Source organism: Engystomops pustulosus, chromosome 1 (genome assembly GCF_040894005.1).
Source record: "Engystomops pustulosus chromosome 1, aEngPut4.maternal, whole genome shotgun sequence".
Lineage (NCBI taxonomy): Eukaryota > Metazoa > Chordata > Amphibia > Anura > Leptodactylidae > Engystomops > Engystomops pustulosus.
In genome coordinates, this window is record NC_092411.1 from 134,133,555 (window position 1) to 134,154,122 (window position 20,568).

Here is a 20,568-nt window from a genome sequence, read left to right on the forward strand (position 1 = left end):
CATTTATCCCTAAAATTTACCGACATAAGCTGAATAATAGTAGAAAATGCATCCACGAATATATTGTGCAGTTTCTTCCTAGTACCAGGATATCCCACATGTGGATGTAACCTGCTGTCTAGACACATGGTGGGCGCAAAAGGAAAGCCCCGAGACATGTTTATAGAACCCCTGAGACAATGTGCATACATGGCAACGTTTTGGTTGCAATCCATAGGCTCCACCTGCGATATGGAGGCAAGATTGTATTTCTTTCGCATTTTCGCAAGGTTACCTCACTGTGTGATCATGGGTGGAACCTTTGGATATCGCTTCAAAACGCAACCAAAATCCCACATGTAGGATGCAGCCTCAGGTACCACAAACCATTATCCCAGGGAATGACTCAATTTTGTAAACTTTTTATCATGTCATACGGGGAATTTTAACCCCTTGCCTCTAATGGCTTTTTCCATTTTATTTTCTGTTCATCAAAAAATTGTACATCCTAGTGACAGAACTTTATATCCCATCCCTTGTACTGGGAAGTGAAAATAAAATGCAAAATGGGGTAAAATTGATAAGTAACCACATTTGAACCATTTTCTTGTTGGCTCTGTTTTTACACCTTTCACTGTGCCCTCCAAATGACATTGTTTTAGGGACTGTGCCACCTTTGGATCACCGTGTATTCAAATTTTTGTAAAATGGCAGAGAGTGGCAATTCAGACACCAAAAAAATTGCTGTTTATATTTTAATAGATTGGGAATTTTGGGACGGAGTGATACCTAATATGTTTTTTTTCCACTTTTTAAAAAATGTTTATATTATTTTATATGTGTTGGGAGCTTTTGAGACATTTATATTTGGCTTTTTGGACATGAATTGTATTTTTAATTACTTATTTTTTGAGTTTTTTTCTACTGTAATGGTGAATGAAATAAGAGATCATCTGATGACTTGTTCATACTAATGCACTGCAATAACCATGTATTGCAGCACATTAGTAATGTATGTACTTGCATATTCTGACAGGCAGACTGCTTGGGCGCCAGAGGCTGGATTAAGCAGGCACATGCCAAGGACAGACCCAGGGGACCTTCAACAGGTCCCTGGCTGTCCAGCACAGAAGACAGCACCTCACAATGGCATTGCAGGTGTCACTTGGAGGAAGGAGAAGGCCCCCTTCCTTTACCAGGTACATAGGTCCTGTGGTCACAAGCGGTTAAACAGTCCGGATCTGAACTTTTTCCGATCCGGACAGCAGGGACCTGGCTGTCATATGACGTCCGGGTGTCTGTTCTTCCCTGCATTGGGACCTGTGAAGAACTTAGGCTAGGCTGAGGGAGAAACCGTCGGCCTATCCTAATGTCCCTTAGAGACCAACGTAGGAACCCATATGGCTGGTCACTAATGGGTTAATGAACCATCAATGGACAAAAAGGTTTATTTACAAGACTTCTTTCTTTTCTATTTAATGTTACAGCAACTAGCGATGGTCACAGTCTTACCTGTCCACTACTAATGCAATGGCCTGCGTAACATCTGGATTGGATACTTGAAGACGCTTCCACAGTGACCATACAAATTCTTTGTCAGCCTGCATAGTGAAAAAGGGATTAGTCAATTAGAAGGAAATAAAAATAATGACAAAATGGTATAATGCAAATCATATTATTGACTGTATACAATCTGAGGAGTAGTGCTTAACAGAAAATGAAAGTGTCTTAGGGTGAAAGACTATGTGGTCAGACTATGCCAGTATAAACTGGCCACACTAAGACCTTATGCACACAACCGAATGTTAGAACTTGAAGCACACGGCTGGGTGGAGAATGGAGGGGTGAGGGGCTTTTTCAGTGTGGCCACCCAGCTTGGTCGCGGTGCGAAGGACACGGTGTGCTCACCAGAATGACCAGATGTAACAGACCTCTATGGGGGTCATGGTCAAGGTGCAATTTGTGCGAGAAGCAACAAACAAAAGGTATGACTACAAAGATCTCCAGGGCTGCTATCTAACATTTATGGTGGAAACTGCCTGTGGGCTCCCTCTAAGACTGTCTATTGCAAGTTTGCACTGTATAACTATTAGACAGGATTAAAAACCTGCTCTATTGTAATTCTGATCGGGTAGGTCATAAAAGGACGAAGATGACGGATGGTGACCGATAAGCTACTAAAAACATCTCCGGACAGTCAAAAATTCTGAATAATAAAATATGCTAATAATTAGACTAAAATAAGATACATGCAAAATGTCTGATAAAACAACAACATTTAATTAAGGCCTTGAGGAATTTGTGTGTAAGTTTCCAGTCCATCTTTCCAGTCCATTGTTACATTCTTTTTCCTTCAGCAAGACCTCTTCCAGTATGTGCTCCCACTGTAAATAAGGCATGTTTAGCCATCTTAATCAAAACTAACTTAAATGCTTTTTTTTTTTTTACAAGTCAATACACTAAGCTGGCTGTGAATGGGCATCTTTAGTAGCTCTGGCATCCGAGTATTTATTTCGCTTAATTATTAAACAGCTTTTCAAACATCTTGGCACAATTAATAGAGACGCTAAAATTGCTCCCTGAATGGTTACAAGAGCCAAACAACATCTTTTGAAAGAAAGCTCCGTATCCCGTCTGAAATTGGCACAGGAAGCAGGTTTTCCAGCTGTCCAGGCCTGCGAGGAATCAATCTGCAGCCTACCTAAGGATTGTCGAGCATACTTGTTTCACGCCTGCTGATCAGAGCACAGGTCTGCGCACTAGAAGTTTATCAGCAGCATATTAGAAGGAAAACATTTGCTGTACCCGCTGTGCTGACCATGGAGCAGAAACAACATTGCAAATGTATGGAGACACTTAACACAACATATTGTATAGACCAAGATTGATAAGTCATTAAGATTATGACAATACAAGTCCAAGTAAATTACTAATAACCTTACAGGAATGTTTCTATAATCGCCAACATTTTATGCAAAATTAGTAAAAAGACAAAAGTAACCCCTTCATGACCATCTTACCCTTAAGGACCAAGCGACTTCAGGGCTTTTTTTTTTGTTTAAAAATGCCATATACTGCAATACAAGAGTAGGAATGATCACACCCTTAATAAACCCTAGATGGTCTCAAAAATAGTAAAAAATAAATAAAAAAGTTGAAAACAAAAAAAAAAACCTAAAAATTCAAATCATCCCCCCTTTCCCTAGAACTGATATAAAATAAAAACAAACTGTAATAAAAAAAAAAATCACAAACATGTCAGGTATTGTTGCGTCCCAAAATTGCCCGATCAAAATATAAAAACTGTTATTTTCGGAAAAGAACGGAAAATAGCACCCAAATGTCAGAAACACCACTTTTACATCACATAAAAAATGTAATTAAAAGTGATCAAAAAGTTGTACAATTCTCTAATTGGCAGCAATGAAAATGTCTGCTCATCAAAAAAAATTATGTTGTACACCAAAGTATGGAAAAGTTATTAGCGTCAGAAGATCATACACACCTGTATAAACGTGATTGTACTGAACCAAAGAATAAAGCAGAGGTGTTATTTGGAGCGCACAGTGAAAGTTGTAAAAACTGATCCCACAAGAAAGTGACACAAATTTGATATTTTGATCAATTTCTCCACATTTGGAATTTTTTTTCCAGCTTCCCAGTACAAGGCATGGAATAAAAAATAACGTCACTGAGAAATAAAATTTGTCACACAGCCCTGTACATGAAAAAGTTATACATTTTTGAAGGGTGAGAATGAAAAATTAACAAAAGAATGCTGCAACGTAAAACGGCTTTATAGGACACCAGAATTCTGATTGTAGGTGACATGGTTCAGGAGTTATGAACGTTTGAAGTGGGTCACTGTCTTGACATCTATACATGGGGCATGTGCAAATATGACATAAATATGGCAGCCGTGAAGGGGTTAATGGTTCCTTCACACTAGCGAGACCATAATTTGCTCACAGTCGGTGTTGTTCGTTTTTTCACATCTGGATGAAAAGCTAAAATTAGATGGCATTTCTCTAGTATCTTGTAAGAAATAAAACAGTCCGCTTCCAGTGATGGAAGGTGTAGGTGTGAACTGGGCCTAACGCTCAAAGTGGCTGCCACATGTAGTCAAAGTGAGATTTTGGAGATAAAGACAGCAATTTCATTAAAGAAGAATCATATGGTCAAGCAACATATAGAATCGCCACCAAAGCCCTGTGATTGCAATCTTATTCATTTGTGTCGGTAAATATAACCCTTACAATTCAGTAACTCCAATCTAGCACAATTAAAAAACGTATGATCAATTTACTGAACTCCACATCTGTCATTTAATGTTACAGGTACATAGTATGTATATTTCACTCATCATACAGGGATATCAAGCAAATACATACTCAGCTTGCCTTCCTAAGAAGTCTATTTTTATCAGTGGTTCATTTTCCTTTTTGCGAACAGTTAATTTTGAAGAATTTTTTCTCCATTTTCTCCATTCGCTTTGTGAATGACATTATTTGCAAAAGAATATGTCTTATCAGCTTCCTGAAATAAACACAAGACAGTTTGCAGATAAAACTCTCCCTATTAGATAAACTAGAGCAGCAGCTGTGAATATGTCACCCGCTACTAGCGGCTCCAGCAGTTCATCCACAAGGCGCATCATCATATTGAATTATAATAAATGAGAGAACATTTCCCTTTCATCATTTCCATTTAAAGAATTTCCCTTTGTGTTGTTCCCATTAATAATGGATGCAGCTAAAGAAGGAGTTACTGTGGAATGGAAACTGACAAAAGAGGGACGCTTAGGCACGCAGCCGTACCACTGAGACTGGATTGTTATTCGGGTTCTGGCAGTTTAAAGAAAGTTTGGAAGATTGAGATCACAGACGTCTTCGTGCACATTCTGATTAAAGAAGAATAAAAGGCATTCTTTGTAATCATTTATGGCAGCTACCTGTTTACTCAATGGCTCGGGTTAAGAAAGCAGATATACGCAAAAAAAAAAAAAAAAAAAACAACACAGGACATTGCCAAAAGAAGAGTCATTGTTCCTTTGTTGCACTGCAGAGCATGCAGGTTAAACAGTACTCATGCATTCATTACAGAAGTACAGAATTTGTTCCCTTAGTATATATAGAACCAAGCATGGACTCTTCCAATTCTACTCTGTAAACGTGTAACAAGGCAAAAACAAAAGAGAGACAAAGTTTACGTCTTCCTAGCTAGATGAAATTACTCTGTAACCATGTATCACCAACGCTTATCCTCAAAATTAGTATGGAATCAATAGAAGAGGTTACAGTGCACCGCCGATCCTGCACATATGATCAGTGCCGTCCGGCAACTGCGCAAGAGTCAGGAGGCAATAGTATACGAGAAAGGAACATGAATGCTGTAAACAAAAACTGCTGAGGTTCACTTAACCCCTTATCACCGACACTAGTTTTCAGCTCAATGACCAGACTCGATTTTTCAAATCTGACATGTCTCACGATAATTGGTTATAACTTCGGAACGCTTTAACATATCCTGGTGATTTTGAGAATGTTTTCTCGTGACACATTGTACTTCATGTTAGTTATAAAATTTAAGTGATAAGTTTTGCGTTTCGTTCTGAAAAAAAGTGAAAATTTGGCAAAAGTTTGTAAAAATTCTTCATTTTCCAAGTTTGAAATGTTCTGGTTTCCAGACAGGAAGTAAAACTACCCAAAAAGTTTGATAATTAACATTTACAGAATATCTGCTTTATGTTGGGATGATAATTTATGCTTCCGGTCATTTTTCTAGGATGTTATGAGGCACAGGACTTTAGGTGCGATTTTTCTTATTTTCATGAAAATTGCCAAAACTCACATTTTGAGGGAAAACTCAGCTTCCAAGTGACTTTGAAAGGCCTAAATAATAGTAAAAACCCATAAATTACCCCACTATAGAAACTTCACCCCTCAACGTATGTAAAACAACTTCTATTAAGTCCATTAACCCTTTAAGTGTTTCATATGGGTTAAAAAATATGGACCTGCGATTTAGAAACTAGAATTTTTTTGGAAATACATTCATTTAGGCCAAAACTGACATTTTCTGAATAAATTAAATGATGAAACGCACTGCAACGCTTGATGCCCAATTCCTCCCGAGTGTACTGATACCCCATATGTGGTGGTGACTGCTGTACGGGCGCACGGCCGGGCATAGAATGAATGGAGGCGCCATTCACAGCAGATTTGTATTGTCACATTGTACGACCTATAAATTTTTTTTTTTTTTTTGGTAATGCGATCATATGAGGGCTTATTTTTTATGGGATGAGATACAATGTATAAATAATTTATTTTGGGAGTCTAAAGCTTATTCATGAGATTTTATTAACTATTTCAAGGGGGACACAAACAAAATCATCAATTTTTATTTTGGATTGTTAGCATTTTTCCCCCCCGCTCACTGTAACGTAAAAATAATATTTTATCTTTATTCTCTGGTTCACTACGATTGCGGTGATACCTCATTTATATAGTTTTTCTTATTTTTGCTCAATTTTCCTGAGCAAAACCAATATTGGAGAAAATCGCATTGTTTTTACTATTGACAACTTTTCAGGGCCATAACTTCTGTATTTTTCTGTTGTCAGATCTGGTTGAGGGCTTATTTTTTGCGAAAACAGTTGTTCTTTTCAGTCGTATCATATTAGGTAACGTAACTTTTTTTGATCACTTTTTAGAACATTTTTTGTGATGGTGTATATTGTATATTATGGGAAGTTTTTTGAGTTTTTTTTTTACATAGTTCACCGAGCGGGTTCAATATTGATTTATATTTATTGTACAGATTAATACGGACACGGTGATACCAAATATGTACGTGTTTTTGTGTTTTATTTACTTTATTTGCATTTTATGTGTTACTGGGGAGATTATGGGACTTTTATTTTATTTATTTATTTAATTATATTATAAAAAGATTTAATTTTTTTTTTTTTACTTTTTTCCATTTTCTACTTCTTGGCTTGAATAAGCGATCATCCGATCGCTTATTCAAGCCTTTACACTGCAATACACTTGTATTGCAGTGTATAGTGAAAGTAACTGAGCATGCTGCGCATGCTCAGTTACTTACAGCCGGGTCCTGCCAGGAAGGCAGGACCCGGTGAGAAGAGGAGCCGACAGACCCGGGGCAGCGGCAGGAGGGATCGGATCCCCCGGTAAGCACACCGGGGGGGTCCGATCCACGGGGGACACACTTGCACGCCACGGTCATGCTTGACCGCGGCGTGCAAGGGGTTAAACACCCGGGATCGGAGTTTTTCCGATCCCGGGTGTTAGTGCCGGGTCTGGGCTGTGATATCACAGCCCGACACCGGCACCAGCGAGACCCGGTGTCCCGAAAACTTCTTCTGATGCGCCGCCGTAGAAAGGCGTCGCATCAAAAGAAGTACCCTTAATGACCGCCGTAAAAACCCGATAGGGCGGTCATTAAGGGGTTAAGCTAGGACCACATGTCGTTATTTACATACGCTGTAAGGACACATCAGGCAGATTCCAGATGTGTCCTTACCACATACGGCACAGACGTATCCCCCTGTATGCTTATTTTACCATGTAGAGATCTGTATGAGAGCTTGTTTTTGGCGTAACAAATTGAACTTCGTAGTGACAGAATTTAATATTCCATGCCGTATACTGGGAAGCTGGAGCAAAAAATCCAAATGCAGTGAAATTGGTGAAAAAATGCATTTGCGTCATTTTCTTGAGGACTGGGTTTTTACGGCTTACACTGCGTGCCACAAATGACACATCTCCTTTATTCTTCAGGTCAGTGCAATTCCGCAGATACTAAATCTGTTTTAATGCATTTTAAAAAATTCAAACCTTCTTTACAAAAAAAAAAAACAAGCTTCACCTTCTAGTGCTAATAACGTTTTCATACTTCAGTGTACAGAGCTATGAGCAGTTTCAATTTTTGCGAGATGAGTAGCTACTTTCATTGCTACCATTTTGGGGAGTGTACGGCCTTTTTTTATCACTTTGTACACAGTTTTCTCTTTGTTACAAAATAGCAATAAAGTGGCGTTCCGGACCTATGGGCACTATTTTTTATTACAGGGTTAAACTCTGTGAATAACTTATTATATTTTGATTTAACATGTTTATGATTTTTACTGTTTATATCAGTTCTAGGTAAAGGGGATAATTTTAATTTTTAGTTTATTTTTACCTTTTTTTTTTTTCAGTCCCCATAAAGTGCTTTAGGTTGTTGATGGTACCATATACATCCATACTACAAGTATGGCAGTATATTTGGGACTTTACTAATCAGTGTCACATTGTACCAAATGGCCAGAAACCATACAACCTGGGGTCTTAAAAAAACCTGAGGCTGGATCGTCGCTCACCGATTAAAACCTGCGCCTCCGGTTTTTGCAACATGCAGCAAAAAGACTGTAAGCCCTCTCCATACACCTGCAGCCGACATATGACATACTTATATGTCTCAGTAAGGGGTTAAATATTGGACTCATATCTTTATTTTAATAAGTTGCTCATACACAAGATGGGCGGTACAAAAAAAAAAAAAAAAAATTACTAGGGTTGCCCAAAAAATGGAAAAAAAAAAAAAAACTGAAAAGGAGAATTATTCTCACCGTTAATTCGGTTTCCATTAGTCCACCATGACGGCCCCAACTGGAGGATGATCCTTGACCTCTGTAGGGACAGGAAGCAGAGAGGTTAAATACCCCACCCCGGCATCCGTACACCAGTGGCTACCAAATAACTACACCGGCCTTGGATGCAACCCATTTATTGTATGTTATCAATGCACACAGAACAAATAGGCAATTTTAACTTTTTCAAATTACAGGGTGGGAAATATATATGGGCCGTCATGGTGGACTAATGGAAACCGAATTAACGGTGAGAATAATTCTCCTTTTCCATAGCGTCCCCCATGACGGCCCCAACTGGAGATGTACCAGATAAATATTTAGGGTGGGACAACAGCTTGTAAGACCTTCCTTCCGAAGGACTGGTCTCTAGCACTTTGAACATCTAGCCTATAGTGTTTGGCAAAAGTTAGGTGAGTAGACCAGGTAGCTGCTCTACATATGTCCTCTAATGAGGCGCCCCGTTTTTCCGCCCAGGAGGCTGCCACTCCTCGGGTCGAGTGGGCCCTAATAGTCCCTGAAATGTCCAGGTTGTTGGCATCATAAGCTTCTTTGATGACTGTTCTTATCCACCTGGCGATGGATGCCTTTGAAGCTTTTCTGCCCTTGCACTTTCCTTTAAATTGTAGGAGAATGTTGTTGTCTTTTCTCCAGGATTTGGTAACTTCAAGATAATGTAGAAGGTATCTTCTGACATCTAGCGTATGCCACTCCTGTTCTTTGGGATGTTTTGGATTCTGACAGAAGGAAGGCAGAATAATCTCTTGGTTACGATGAAAAGATGAAGCTACTTTGGGAGTAAAGGCTTTATCTAACATTAGTACAATCTTATCTTCACATATTTTAAGATATGGTTCTTTAATAGACAAACTTTGGATCTCACCCAAACGCCTAGCTGTTGTTATGGCTATGAGAAAGGTGAGTTTTAGCGTTAATTCTCTAAGCTTGACCGACTCTAGAGGTTCAAACGGTATTTTTGTGAGATAATCCAGTACTAATGAAAGATCCCAATTGGGGATATTCTGTTTTATTTGAGGTCTTAGTCTAGCCGTAGCTTTGACAAACCTTTGGATCCATCTATTTTCGGCTAATGGGGTGTCGAAAAAGGCACTGAGGGCTGAAATTTGGACTTTTAAGGAATTCATCTTAAGGCCCTTGTTAAACCCTGCTTGTAGGAAGTCGAGCACCTGTGAGACATTAGGGGACATTTGGTTAGGAGGAGTCCTGCCACAAAAAGACACAAATCTTCCCCATATCCTGGCATAGATTTTGTGGGTAACTGGTTTGCGGCTCGCTTTGAGTGTGGAAATTACCTTGTTTGATAGTCCCCTGGATATCAGCAATCGCCTTTCAGGATCCAAGCCGAGAGCCGGAGAGCCTGTGGATCTGGATGGTAAACTGGACCCTGGAACAGAAGGTTGTTTAGAGGTTCCAGCATGACAGGTTCTTCCAATGCCATCTTTCCTAGCCACGGAAACCAGTTCCTCTTTGGCCACCAGGGAACAATGAGTATAACCTTTGCTTGGTCTTCTCTGATCTTCTGAATCACTCTCGCTATGAGAGGTATAGGAGGAAATGCGTACATTAGAGGTCCGCTCCAGGACTGGCTGAAGGCATCCCTTTGGCAAACCGGAGTATTTGGATCCAGAGAGAAGAAATGAGGAACTTTTGTATTTTTGCTGGTGGCAAAAAGATCTGTCACTGGTTGTCCCCATTTTTGTATGAGACTTGAAAAGATGTTCTCGTTTAGACACCACTCGTTGTGGTCTATCGTCTGACGACTGAGATAGTCCGCTATTTGATTCATTTCTCCCTTTAGATGGGTGGCTGAAAGAGAGCGGATGTTGGTTTCTGCCCAGATGAATATCTTGTCTGAAAGACTGAGGAGATCGGGGTTCCTGGTACCCCCCTGATGACGGAGATAAGCCACCGCGGTGGTGTTGTCTGAATAAATTCTTACATGTTTTCCCCTCAGGCTTTGAGCACTTGCTCTTAAAGTCTCTAGTACAGCTCTCAGTTCTCGGAAGTTCGAGGAACGGGATCTGGTCGAGGACGGCCAAAGACCTTGAACGGGAAGGCCTGCTATGTCCGCTCCCCATCCTGACTGACTTGCGTCCGTCCGGATATTTATCACTGGCCAGGGATGCCATGATATTCCTCTTCCCAGGTTGGAAGTATTTATCCACCACTCCAGGGATTGCTTGACCCCTTCCGGAATTTGGATCTTTTAATTTAGATGTTGGGGATCTTTGTCCCAGGAGGCCAATATCTAACTTTGAAGGACTCTGGTGTGACTCTGGCTCCACTGTACACTCTGTATGGAAGATGTCATAAGGCCCAGTATCCTCATGGCTTCCCTTATCGTGCAATGACTTCTTTTTTGAAACATTATAACATGTTGCATTAGTCTCGTTGCTTTCTCTGGTGGTAAGAAGGACATCTGCTGGATCGAATCTAATAACGTTCCTAGAAACACAACCTCTGTACTTGGGTTTAGTTTGGACTTTTCCAGGTTTATTATCCATCCTAACTGATGTAGGATCCTCATTGTGAAATCTCGGTGGTGTATAAGCTCTTGTTTCGAACCGGCCACCAGTAACAGATCGTCCAGGTAGGGGATGACTAGAATCCCTTTCCGCCTCAAGAAAGCTATCACCTCGATCATGATCTTTGTGAATGTCCTGGGGGCCGAAGAAATCCCAAAAGGCAGCGCCTTGTACTGATAGTGGACCTCTTCTCCCCAAGGTGATCGCACTGCGAATCTGAGGAATTTTTGAGATTTTTGATGTATTGGCACATGGTAATACGCGTCTTTCAGATCTATCGTACACATAGACGCTCCTGGTTGGTTCAGAACGGCTGCCGAGCTCACTGTTTCCATCTTGAACTTCCGATATCGTATGTACCTGTTCAGATTCTTCAGGTTGCATATCATACGGTGTCTGAGGTACCGGGATGATGACATCCAATTGAATGAGCTTTTGTATCTCTGACCACAGTGAGTTTGAGAGGTTTTCTGAGGGCTGTTCTGTCAAAACAAATTTTCTGGGGGGAAGAGAGGTTAGTTCTAGATGGTAACCTTCCCGAAGAATACTTAGTATCCAGGGATTTGATGTTATCTGAGTCCACTGGAAGTGGAACTTCAATAGTCTTCCCCCCACCCTGGCGTCATTGTTTTCTAAACGCTGGGGCCGAGTTGCTGGCACTGAGAAGGAAGCCCCCTCCTCTCCCTCCTTTAGGGTAGCTCCACCTGCCCTGTTTGCCTTTCCCTCTAAAGGGCTGTTTTCTGTCCTTAGAGTCTCGAAAGGGCTGCTTTCTTTGGTTACTTCTGGATTCCGGAAACCCTTTCTTCATGTCCGCCGATTTTTCCAAAAGCGTGTCAAGTTCAGAACCGAATAGGTATTCCCCTTCAAATGGAATACCACATAATTTTGACTTCGATCTGAAATCACCAGTCCACAGGCGAAGCCAAAGTGATTTTCTAACTGAATTTGATAGTGCCCCTTCCTTGGCACATATTCTAACTCCTTCCGCCGAGGCATCTGCGATGAAGGCGGTGGCTGCTCTCAACGTTGAAAATGTACTCAATAGCATCTCCCTAGGAGTACCATTTCTAACATGACCTTCCAGTTCGGTAATCCAATGAAAGAGAGTCCGTGCCATGGATGTTGTGGCAATATTTGATTTTAGATTCAACATGGCACACTCCCATGTCTTCTTTAGAAGGCTGTCCGCCTTTCTATCCAGGGGATCTCTTAACTGGATTGCATCCTCAAACGGGAGGTCCGTCTTCTTGGTCATTTTTGTGACCTGGATGTCTACTTTAGGGGTAGCGTTCCAAATTTTGGCTTCTGTTTCATCAAAGGACAGACGATTTTTAAATTCTCTAGATATGGAGATTTTGTTCTCCGGTTCTCTCCATTCTTCTAGTATTAGTTCCTTAAGAGTGTCATTTATGGGAAACACTCGCCTCTTCTTAACTTTAAGAAGTCCGAACAATTCACCCTGAATAGATTTGGTCTCTTCTATTTCCTCAATTTTGAGGGTATCCCTCATAGCTTTTAGTAAGGGTTCCAGATCTTCGGATGCTAACAAATATCTCGACTCCATTTTACTTGCTGAATTTGAGGGACCTGGCTCCATATCCATAGACTCCTTGGTCCCCTCTGAGTCTGATGTATAATCCGACATGGATTCTATAACTCTTTGTTTTTTATGTGGAGGCTCCTGAGGTATGAAAGCTGTTATGGATGATGCTATAGATGTTTTAACTTCTTCCCTGATAAAACTACGCATTTCATCCACAAATGAGGTTCTCTCTTCTCTGAGTAGATTATCTACGCAGGTTTTACAGACCGGCTTTTTATAGTCCGTAGGGAGTTTCTCTAAGCACATATTACACTTTTTGGAAGTGGTTTTCTTTGTGCCGGACTGATCTTTAGCTCTCCCTTTATCCTTCTCCTTTTCCCTGGGCTCCTGCCAAGGAGAAGGAGAGGTAATTAGTCCTTAACCGACACCTCATGTGATAATATAAGGACATGTGGGTGACCCACCACCCTATTCCCAATTGACCCTACTTACAGGGTTCAAGGATATGAGGTCCAGACTCGAAGCCTCCATGCCATGTGTCTCCATATTCCCAATTGTGGGACCACTGATATCAGCAAGCCTAAACATTTATAGAAATGTGAGATAGACTGTGACATTTAACCAAGTGGAATATAACAAGGGAGTACCTGAGGTATCTTGAGGGTTACACAGCACAAGCCCCTAAGAAAGATATACACATGTCTAAATAGACCTGAATTGTATATAACACATATGACACAAATGAGGCAACCATACAGCATGTTAACCGACCTTGTTGGCTGGAAAATGCTCAGAATAGCGTCCGATTTTAGCGACTACTCTCGTCAGGACCAGAGTGCGACTATTAGACCTCAGATCAACGTGAATACCTGCTTTTTCAAGCTTACCGCTCCACGCTCCTGCTTCCGGGTCGCGCCATCGTGACGTCACATCCGGTCCCGTCATTTCCGGCGGAAGTCGTCACCAGAGTCGGACGGCCCACGTGACTTCCGCGATGGACACGCTCCGGGTGTCCTTAGCTGCGCAGAGCCGCGGGCAGAGCCAGAGAAGAAGGCATCTCTGTCTTGTGGCAGAGGATAGGACCGAAGTCCGATCGAGGCCGAGACTGCCTTAGGGTAAGGGACGATTCCCTGCGCCACACTGGTCCCCCCTCACCGTCCCAACTACTGGGGATGAGGAGAGACTTCTCTCTACTCCCTGCCCTGTGTAGGGACAGGAAGCCACTGGTGTACGGATGCCGGGGTGGGGTATTTAACCTCTCTGCTTCCTGTCCCTACAGAGGTCAAGGGTCATCCTCCAGTTGGGGCCGTCATGGGGGACGCTATGGAAAAAAGGGATTTTCTGATTGGCTGTGCCACCCTCACCAACTGCAACACACTTCTTGGGTGTATGCCAACACTGAAAGGAAACTCAATTCCAGGCTCAGGCAAGTCATCTCTCTGGCCAGTGATTTGCTGAGTGGCCTCCCATAATATTTCCTACAAAAGCAGCGCATCCATATTAGTATGTAACGCATTATGTTACCCCAGCAAAACGCATTTAAATATATTTTTATATTCACCACAAAATTTAGCCCCTTCCCCCAAATAATCGCAAGAACAGAGTGTCTAAAATGCCCCTTCATTCATTTCTATGACACTGCTATCTCATAAGAGAATGGGGTCGTGCAAATGCAAATCTGCCCATTCATTTTGGTGGTAATAAAGTCCCATTGACATAAATTAGGCAGTTTCCATTAGCTATGGGAGAAGTTAATTTGTCAGCAAAGCCATTTAATAACATTTTACTGTGCATGGGTGTGACAGACTACCTTCCCATCACATCAATGTATATATATCTGAAATGTGAGTACACATCCTTTCATGTAACAACTCTCACCTCATCAGCCAGATATTCCTATCCATAAAATAGCTGCAGATAGAGGCTCATGTGATCTCTGTCTTGCCATGAATAATTGCCCTGCCATGACCTTATTATAGTTTTCATGAATATAAGTTGTTTACACACAAAAGAGAATTATTAAATTTCAATCCCCTAGTAATGATAACAAAATAAAGAACATTCTAACCCCTTACTTTACAATTTTATTGCTGTTTAGCTACGATCACTCTCTTGGAGTGTAAAATTCCAGAGTGTGGGTGGGGACTCTAAGTATAAACATTATGACCCTTCTAGTTCTGTGGGGTGACAATGTCATTATCAGGGTACAGGTGATTCCCCCCAATCACTTATCTCCTGGTAGTTTGCAGCTTCTCTCTGCTCATAATGTGCTGGCAGGAAGTGAATCAGCTTATGTGGCAGTGTGAGCTCCATGCAAGCACTGCAGGGGGTGGGGCCACAAGCTCAGTAGAAATACACAGAAATTGAGCAAGCCAGCCTCACAGAGAAATCCAAGATGGCTGCCCGACCCGGAAGTCAGAATTTACAGGGTCATGTCTAGGAGCAACTGAAATTGTGTACACCAGGACTTTTTGTTAATAACAGTGAATTAGAGAATGTGTTATTTGGTTATCCTTAGTACATATAAGAAATTTGTCTTCATGGAAATAGCCCTTTAAGTTCTTGGCTGGTGATTTCTCATGGAAAGAAAAGATCACATAACTTTCCATCTGCAGCCATTTTATGGACAGGAATGTCTGGCTGAAAAGGTAAAAGACAGGAGGCTTCACTTCACATATCAATAAAGCAGAGAAGAACTATTAATAGATGTATATTGGTACATTTTCCTGCCCCCCCCCACCTACACACAACATACATGAGGTAAAGATGTAAAGCCCTTTACGATATGGATTACTGGAGACATGACCTGTTGTCTTATAGAGAGTACATTGTCAATTGTGTCTTGCCTACAATCAAGCTTGGTTGTGTGGTGAGCTACATTGAAGGAACTATGAATTTCAGGACATACAGTGACATGTGAAAAACATGATCTCTACCCCTTACAGAAACTAGGCTGCAGGGCAGTATCCAACATGATAACCACCGAAAACACAACTGCTTCATAAAAGAAACTGAGGGTAGCGGTTCTGGACTGGCCAAGCAGTAGCATCCTCAAAATGGAAGGTGGAGAAGTGCAATGTCTCCAACATCCACCAGCTCAGTGAAAATGTCAAGCAGGAGTAGCTGTAACCTGTGAAGTTCTAGTGAACTCTATGCCTAAAAGAGTTAAGCCAGTGCTGAATAATAACAATGCCCACACAAATTATTGACATCTTGGGCACAACGTGGCCATTATCACTTAGGGATGTCCTCACCTTTGTTGACAGTGGTTTAGTCAGTAGTAGGTGTATGTTAAAGAAAATCTACCATCAAGCATGATAAACCAGAGACACGTACATGTAGATCCAGACACTGTGACTGAGGTATTCTGCTTGTATTTGTTATCCATTTTCTTCCTCATTCTAAAATAAACTTTTAAAATCAAGCTAATGAGCCTGAAGGGCTCCTGGAGGTGTTACCAGAGCCCCTCCGTACTTAAGATTCAGTGTAAGGTTGTTACACTGTGTCCCCTCTCCCCTTGCTTCTTCAGCACTTTCTCCCTCAGTATGTTTTATGTAATCTCCATGGGCCTCCGTAGGCAGATTCACTTTACAATCAGGCTAACAAACACAAAGAGGTTTAAAGAGGATGACCACATACGACACATTAGGAATACAAGTGTCTAGAGAACCTGCTATTTTACACAAGTTACCTGGCACTGGGACAGTTCTTCTGTTAAATTGGCAACTTCTTCTTCAAGTTGCAGTATGCGTTCCTGAGCATTCTGCTTGGCAGCCATTTTCCTACTTTATAACTAAATCTGCATAGGAAAAAAAGGGATTATTAGGTTAAAAGCTACTGTGGTGATTCGGCATTTACACACATAAACATGTGGGGCAGATTTATTAAAAGTATCTCAAGGTTAGACTGTAAGTCTTGTGCTGCACCAGATTTATCAGTGTGTTATGATGCATGACAAATCTAGCGTATTGCAAGACTGGTCTAACTTTGCGCCTCCTATTGGTTGGTGCAGAAAAATCTGTATTTTGTGGCAACTTAGGCCATGCAGTGAGTGGGGGAGTGGATTCACGTCCTCCGTCGGCTCACTGAGCACGTCTGGCTTCTTGGGTACACAATGATATTGGTGCAGGGCTTGGTTCACAGATCGTTCATCAATGAATGACTGATCCAACCTAAAGGCCACAATGTCACTTATGTGTAAGCCCTTGAATTACGTAACCACATTTTGTCAGCCGTAACTTTTTCATACTTCAGTGTACGGAGCTGTGTACGGTGTCGTTTTTTGCGGGATGGGATGACATTTTCAGTGATATCATATACAAACTTTCAATCATTTATTAAAATTTTTATTAGAGGCAAAATTGAGAAAAAGTGGAGATTTGTGGATCAGGGGCGCTATTTTCCGTTACGGGGTTCACCGCCAGGAATAATTGCTTTTATGTCTTTAAGAACAGCCATTTTGGGACGTGGCGATGTCTAATAGGTTTAGGATTTTACTTGTTTATTTATGTGTGTGATTCAAATTTTTTGCATTTATCTTTTTTTTTCATAAATGTATTTTTTTTATTTTTTAATATTATTTCAGCCACTCTAGGGTACTTAAACCTTAGGGGTCTATTGCAGTACAGGCAGTTCCCGGGTTATATACAAGATAGGGTCTGTAGGTTTGTTCTTAAGTTGAATTTGTATGTAAGTCGGAACTGTATATTTTATCATTGTAATCCCAGCCAGAACTTTTTTGGTCTCCATGACAATTGGATTTTAAAAATGTTGGGTCATCATAAGAACCAGGATTAACAATAAAGCTTCATTACAGACACCTTTGATAACTGTTAACTGGCCAGCAAAGCCCTCTCATATATTTCAATGTACAGACCTGTATGAGGCTCACTTTCTGATGAAAAAATAAAAGCAATTATTTTCTTAAAGGCTTCAATTTTACAATTTTTACTGTATGGTCCAAATGACACATCACCTTCATTCTTTAGGTCTGTAAAATGATGGATATAATACATTTATTAGGGCAGCATGGTGGCACTTCTGCCTTGCAGTGCTGGGGTCCTGGGTTCTAGTCCTACCCAGGTCAACATCTGCAGAGATTGTATGTTCTTTCCATGTTTGCATGGGTTTCCTCCCACACTCCAGAATTAGATTGTGAGCCTCATGGGGACAGGGATCAATTTGGCATGCTTTGTGCAGCACTGCGTAATCTGTAGGCGCTATATAAAGAATTATTATTTATGAAACATTGTTGTGTTTTAACTACATGACTGTAATGCCATGACTTGCGCTACTCACCTAGAGAAAATTACTTCTGGTGCCACAAACACATGCAGGAAAGGTCACAGAGCAGGAACCGGACCCTGGACATACCTTATAGAAACCAATGGGGCCATGAGATAGCCACTGTGTGTGGCTAGTTCACGGCCAAAACATGTCTACGTGCATGAGGCCCGAATTTAATTAAAATCCTTCTGGGAATAACAAAATTCTCTGTATCACCATTTACTGGCAACAGAACTTTACAATATTTTCATTAAAATCTTTATGGGAGGCCTAATAACAACAATTTAGCTTTTTTTTCTGCATCATGGATATGGTTATGTCCACTTGGGATAACCATGTTTATATTGAGACACATGGATTGCTGCAGGACCAGTTGACGCTTTCACTGATTGACACTGATGGAGTAAGGGGAAAGGAGTGAGTTTATGTCAGCACTTATGCATCTCCACTATGCCTTTAATGTCACAGCCAGCGATGGCAGAAAAGGTTAACAACCACAATCGATGCTACCCACCCTGTATGAAGGAGACTCGATTTGTACGGTTCAAACCTCTGTTATTATTTAAAAGTTAAAATTACGTAGTGCATAACTTACTGTTGATTAGTATGGTTGGAATGATCATCATATTATATGTATGAATACAAAATGAATCCTATTGTCCGTGACTAAGTACTGTATATTGCATTGCAAGTATGTATGTATGCTTTTTGGCTTCAATAAAGATGGTTAAAAAAAAATATTGCATAAAAAGTGCTGGGTTACTTCTTTATGTTAGATCCTGAGTGTAAGGACCCAGTGGAGCACGGTATCTCTGTGCACATTACTACACCGTGTGAACACTGCCTATCCACTTATGAGGGAAGCCATCAGTAAAGGAGATGTATAGCAGCAGGGAGCACATAAACCATGACTATTAGCTGCCACAATACCTCTCTCTCTTGGGAAGAACGTTCGAGCCAGACTGCAGTTATGGGTCCGTGCGGTAGCGCCGCCGTTATTGGAGGGGTATAAAGTATACGCTAATAACACATACTGGATCAGCCGGAAACAGCATTATCTACCCTGCTCTGACTACAGTTCCCCGCTTGTCCAGCCCGCCTTAGTGCAGCCAATCAGCAGGCAGACGCAGCTCAGCGCTCATCTCTAGCAGTGACAGAGGAGAGGGGTGATTGGTGGAAATTTCGATGTTTATGGTTACCAGCGGTTGTCACGAGCGCTAGGGAGATCAGAAACACGCAGCCTCACTGCTGCTATTGTAGATGACCTCCGATGACGTCATTACCATGTGACTCGTATGGGAGGAGCAACTCAGGAGTCAAATGTCAGGAGACAAGCTGTAGAGGGAAGTAATGCACAGGCTGGCAGTGGATGCTTGCTCTGTGACATGTGAGGAGGGAATGTGGGCTGCTGGCAATATGTGACATGGAAGGGTTGTGGGGGATGACACAGTGAGTGTGTTGCGGAGGGGGGACATGTGGGGTGTAGTGAGTGTAGCAGAGGGAGACTTGAGGGGTGTAGTGTGTGTGTGTCACAGAAGGGACAGTGTGTCGTACAGGGGGTGTATTGCGATGTAGTGTGCATGCGGTGCGTGACACCCTAAGGGTGAAGACACACATGGCGTTTTTGGGCCGTTTTTACTAAGTGCGTTTTCAGATCGTTAAAAACGCATGCGTTAAAAAACGCATCCGTTTTTTGAAAACGCATGCGTTTTTGTCCGTTTTTCCGAAATTGCGCAATGAAAAACGGACAAAAACGCATGCGTTTTCAAAAAACGCATGCGTTTTTAAAAAACGGATGCGTTTTTTAACACATGCGTTTTTAACGATCTGAAAACGCACTTAGTAAAAACGGCCCAAAAACGCCATGTGTGTCTTCACCCTAAGGCTGGTGCCACACGTGGCGCTTTTGTCTGCGTTTGCGAACGCAAACGCAGACAAAGTCGCGCCCACCGGGGCGGGCCTCGGCCCGATCGCATCGGCGTTTCTATGGAAACGCCTGCGATCGGGAACGAGACGCCGGTGTTTCGCGTTAAATTAACGCCTGCGATCGGGAACGAGACGCCGGTGTTTCGCGTTAAATTAACACGAAACACCGGCGGCTCGTTCCCGATCGCAGGCGTTTCCATAGAAACGCCGATGCGATCGGGCCGAGGCCCTCCCCGGTGGGCGCGACTTTGTCTGCGTTTGCGTTCGCAAACGCAGACAAAAGCGCCACGTGTGGCGCCAGCCTAAGGGGCTTGTGGGGGTGCGTGCTGTGTGTGGCACCCTATGCGTCATGTGGGGGTGCATGCATGTGTGATGTGCGTGGCACCCCAGGCGGCATGGGGGGGTGCGTGCGTGATGTGCGTGACACATTAGGCGGCATGTGGGGGTGTGGGCTGTGTGTAACACGCCGGTGGGCAAAGTGTCGTGTAGTGTGATGGTGAGGAGGGAATTGCAGGAGGGGGAAGTGATGTGACAAGAGTAGGGAATGTGGGAGATGTAATGTTACACGTACGGAGGAGGCAAGGGGGCATGCGTGCTTTGTGTGAAGGAGGAAGGCATGGGGGTTAGGCTAC

General features: G+C 42.0%; 1 protein-coding gene across 1 annotated transcript in view; it reads right to left on the reverse strand.

The window, feature by feature from the left end:
- Positions 1-19,287, reverse strand: part of CNTLN (centlein) — a 216,933-nt gene extending 197,646 nt beyond the window's left edge. Inside the window, exons 1-3 of the mRNA XM_072154092.1 lie at positions 18,941-19,287; positions 16,416-16,523; positions 1,492-1,580 (exon numbers count right to left, since the gene is read on the reverse strand). Coding sequence (XP_072010193.1) covers positions 1,492-1,580; positions 16,416-16,502 — 176 coding nt within the window. The 5' untranslated portion in view covers positions 16,503-16,523; positions 18,941-19,287. The remainder of the gene's footprint in view (positions 1-1,491; positions 1,581-16,415; positions 16,524-18,940) is intronic.
- Positions 19,288-20,568: the final 1,281 nt, after the last annotated feature.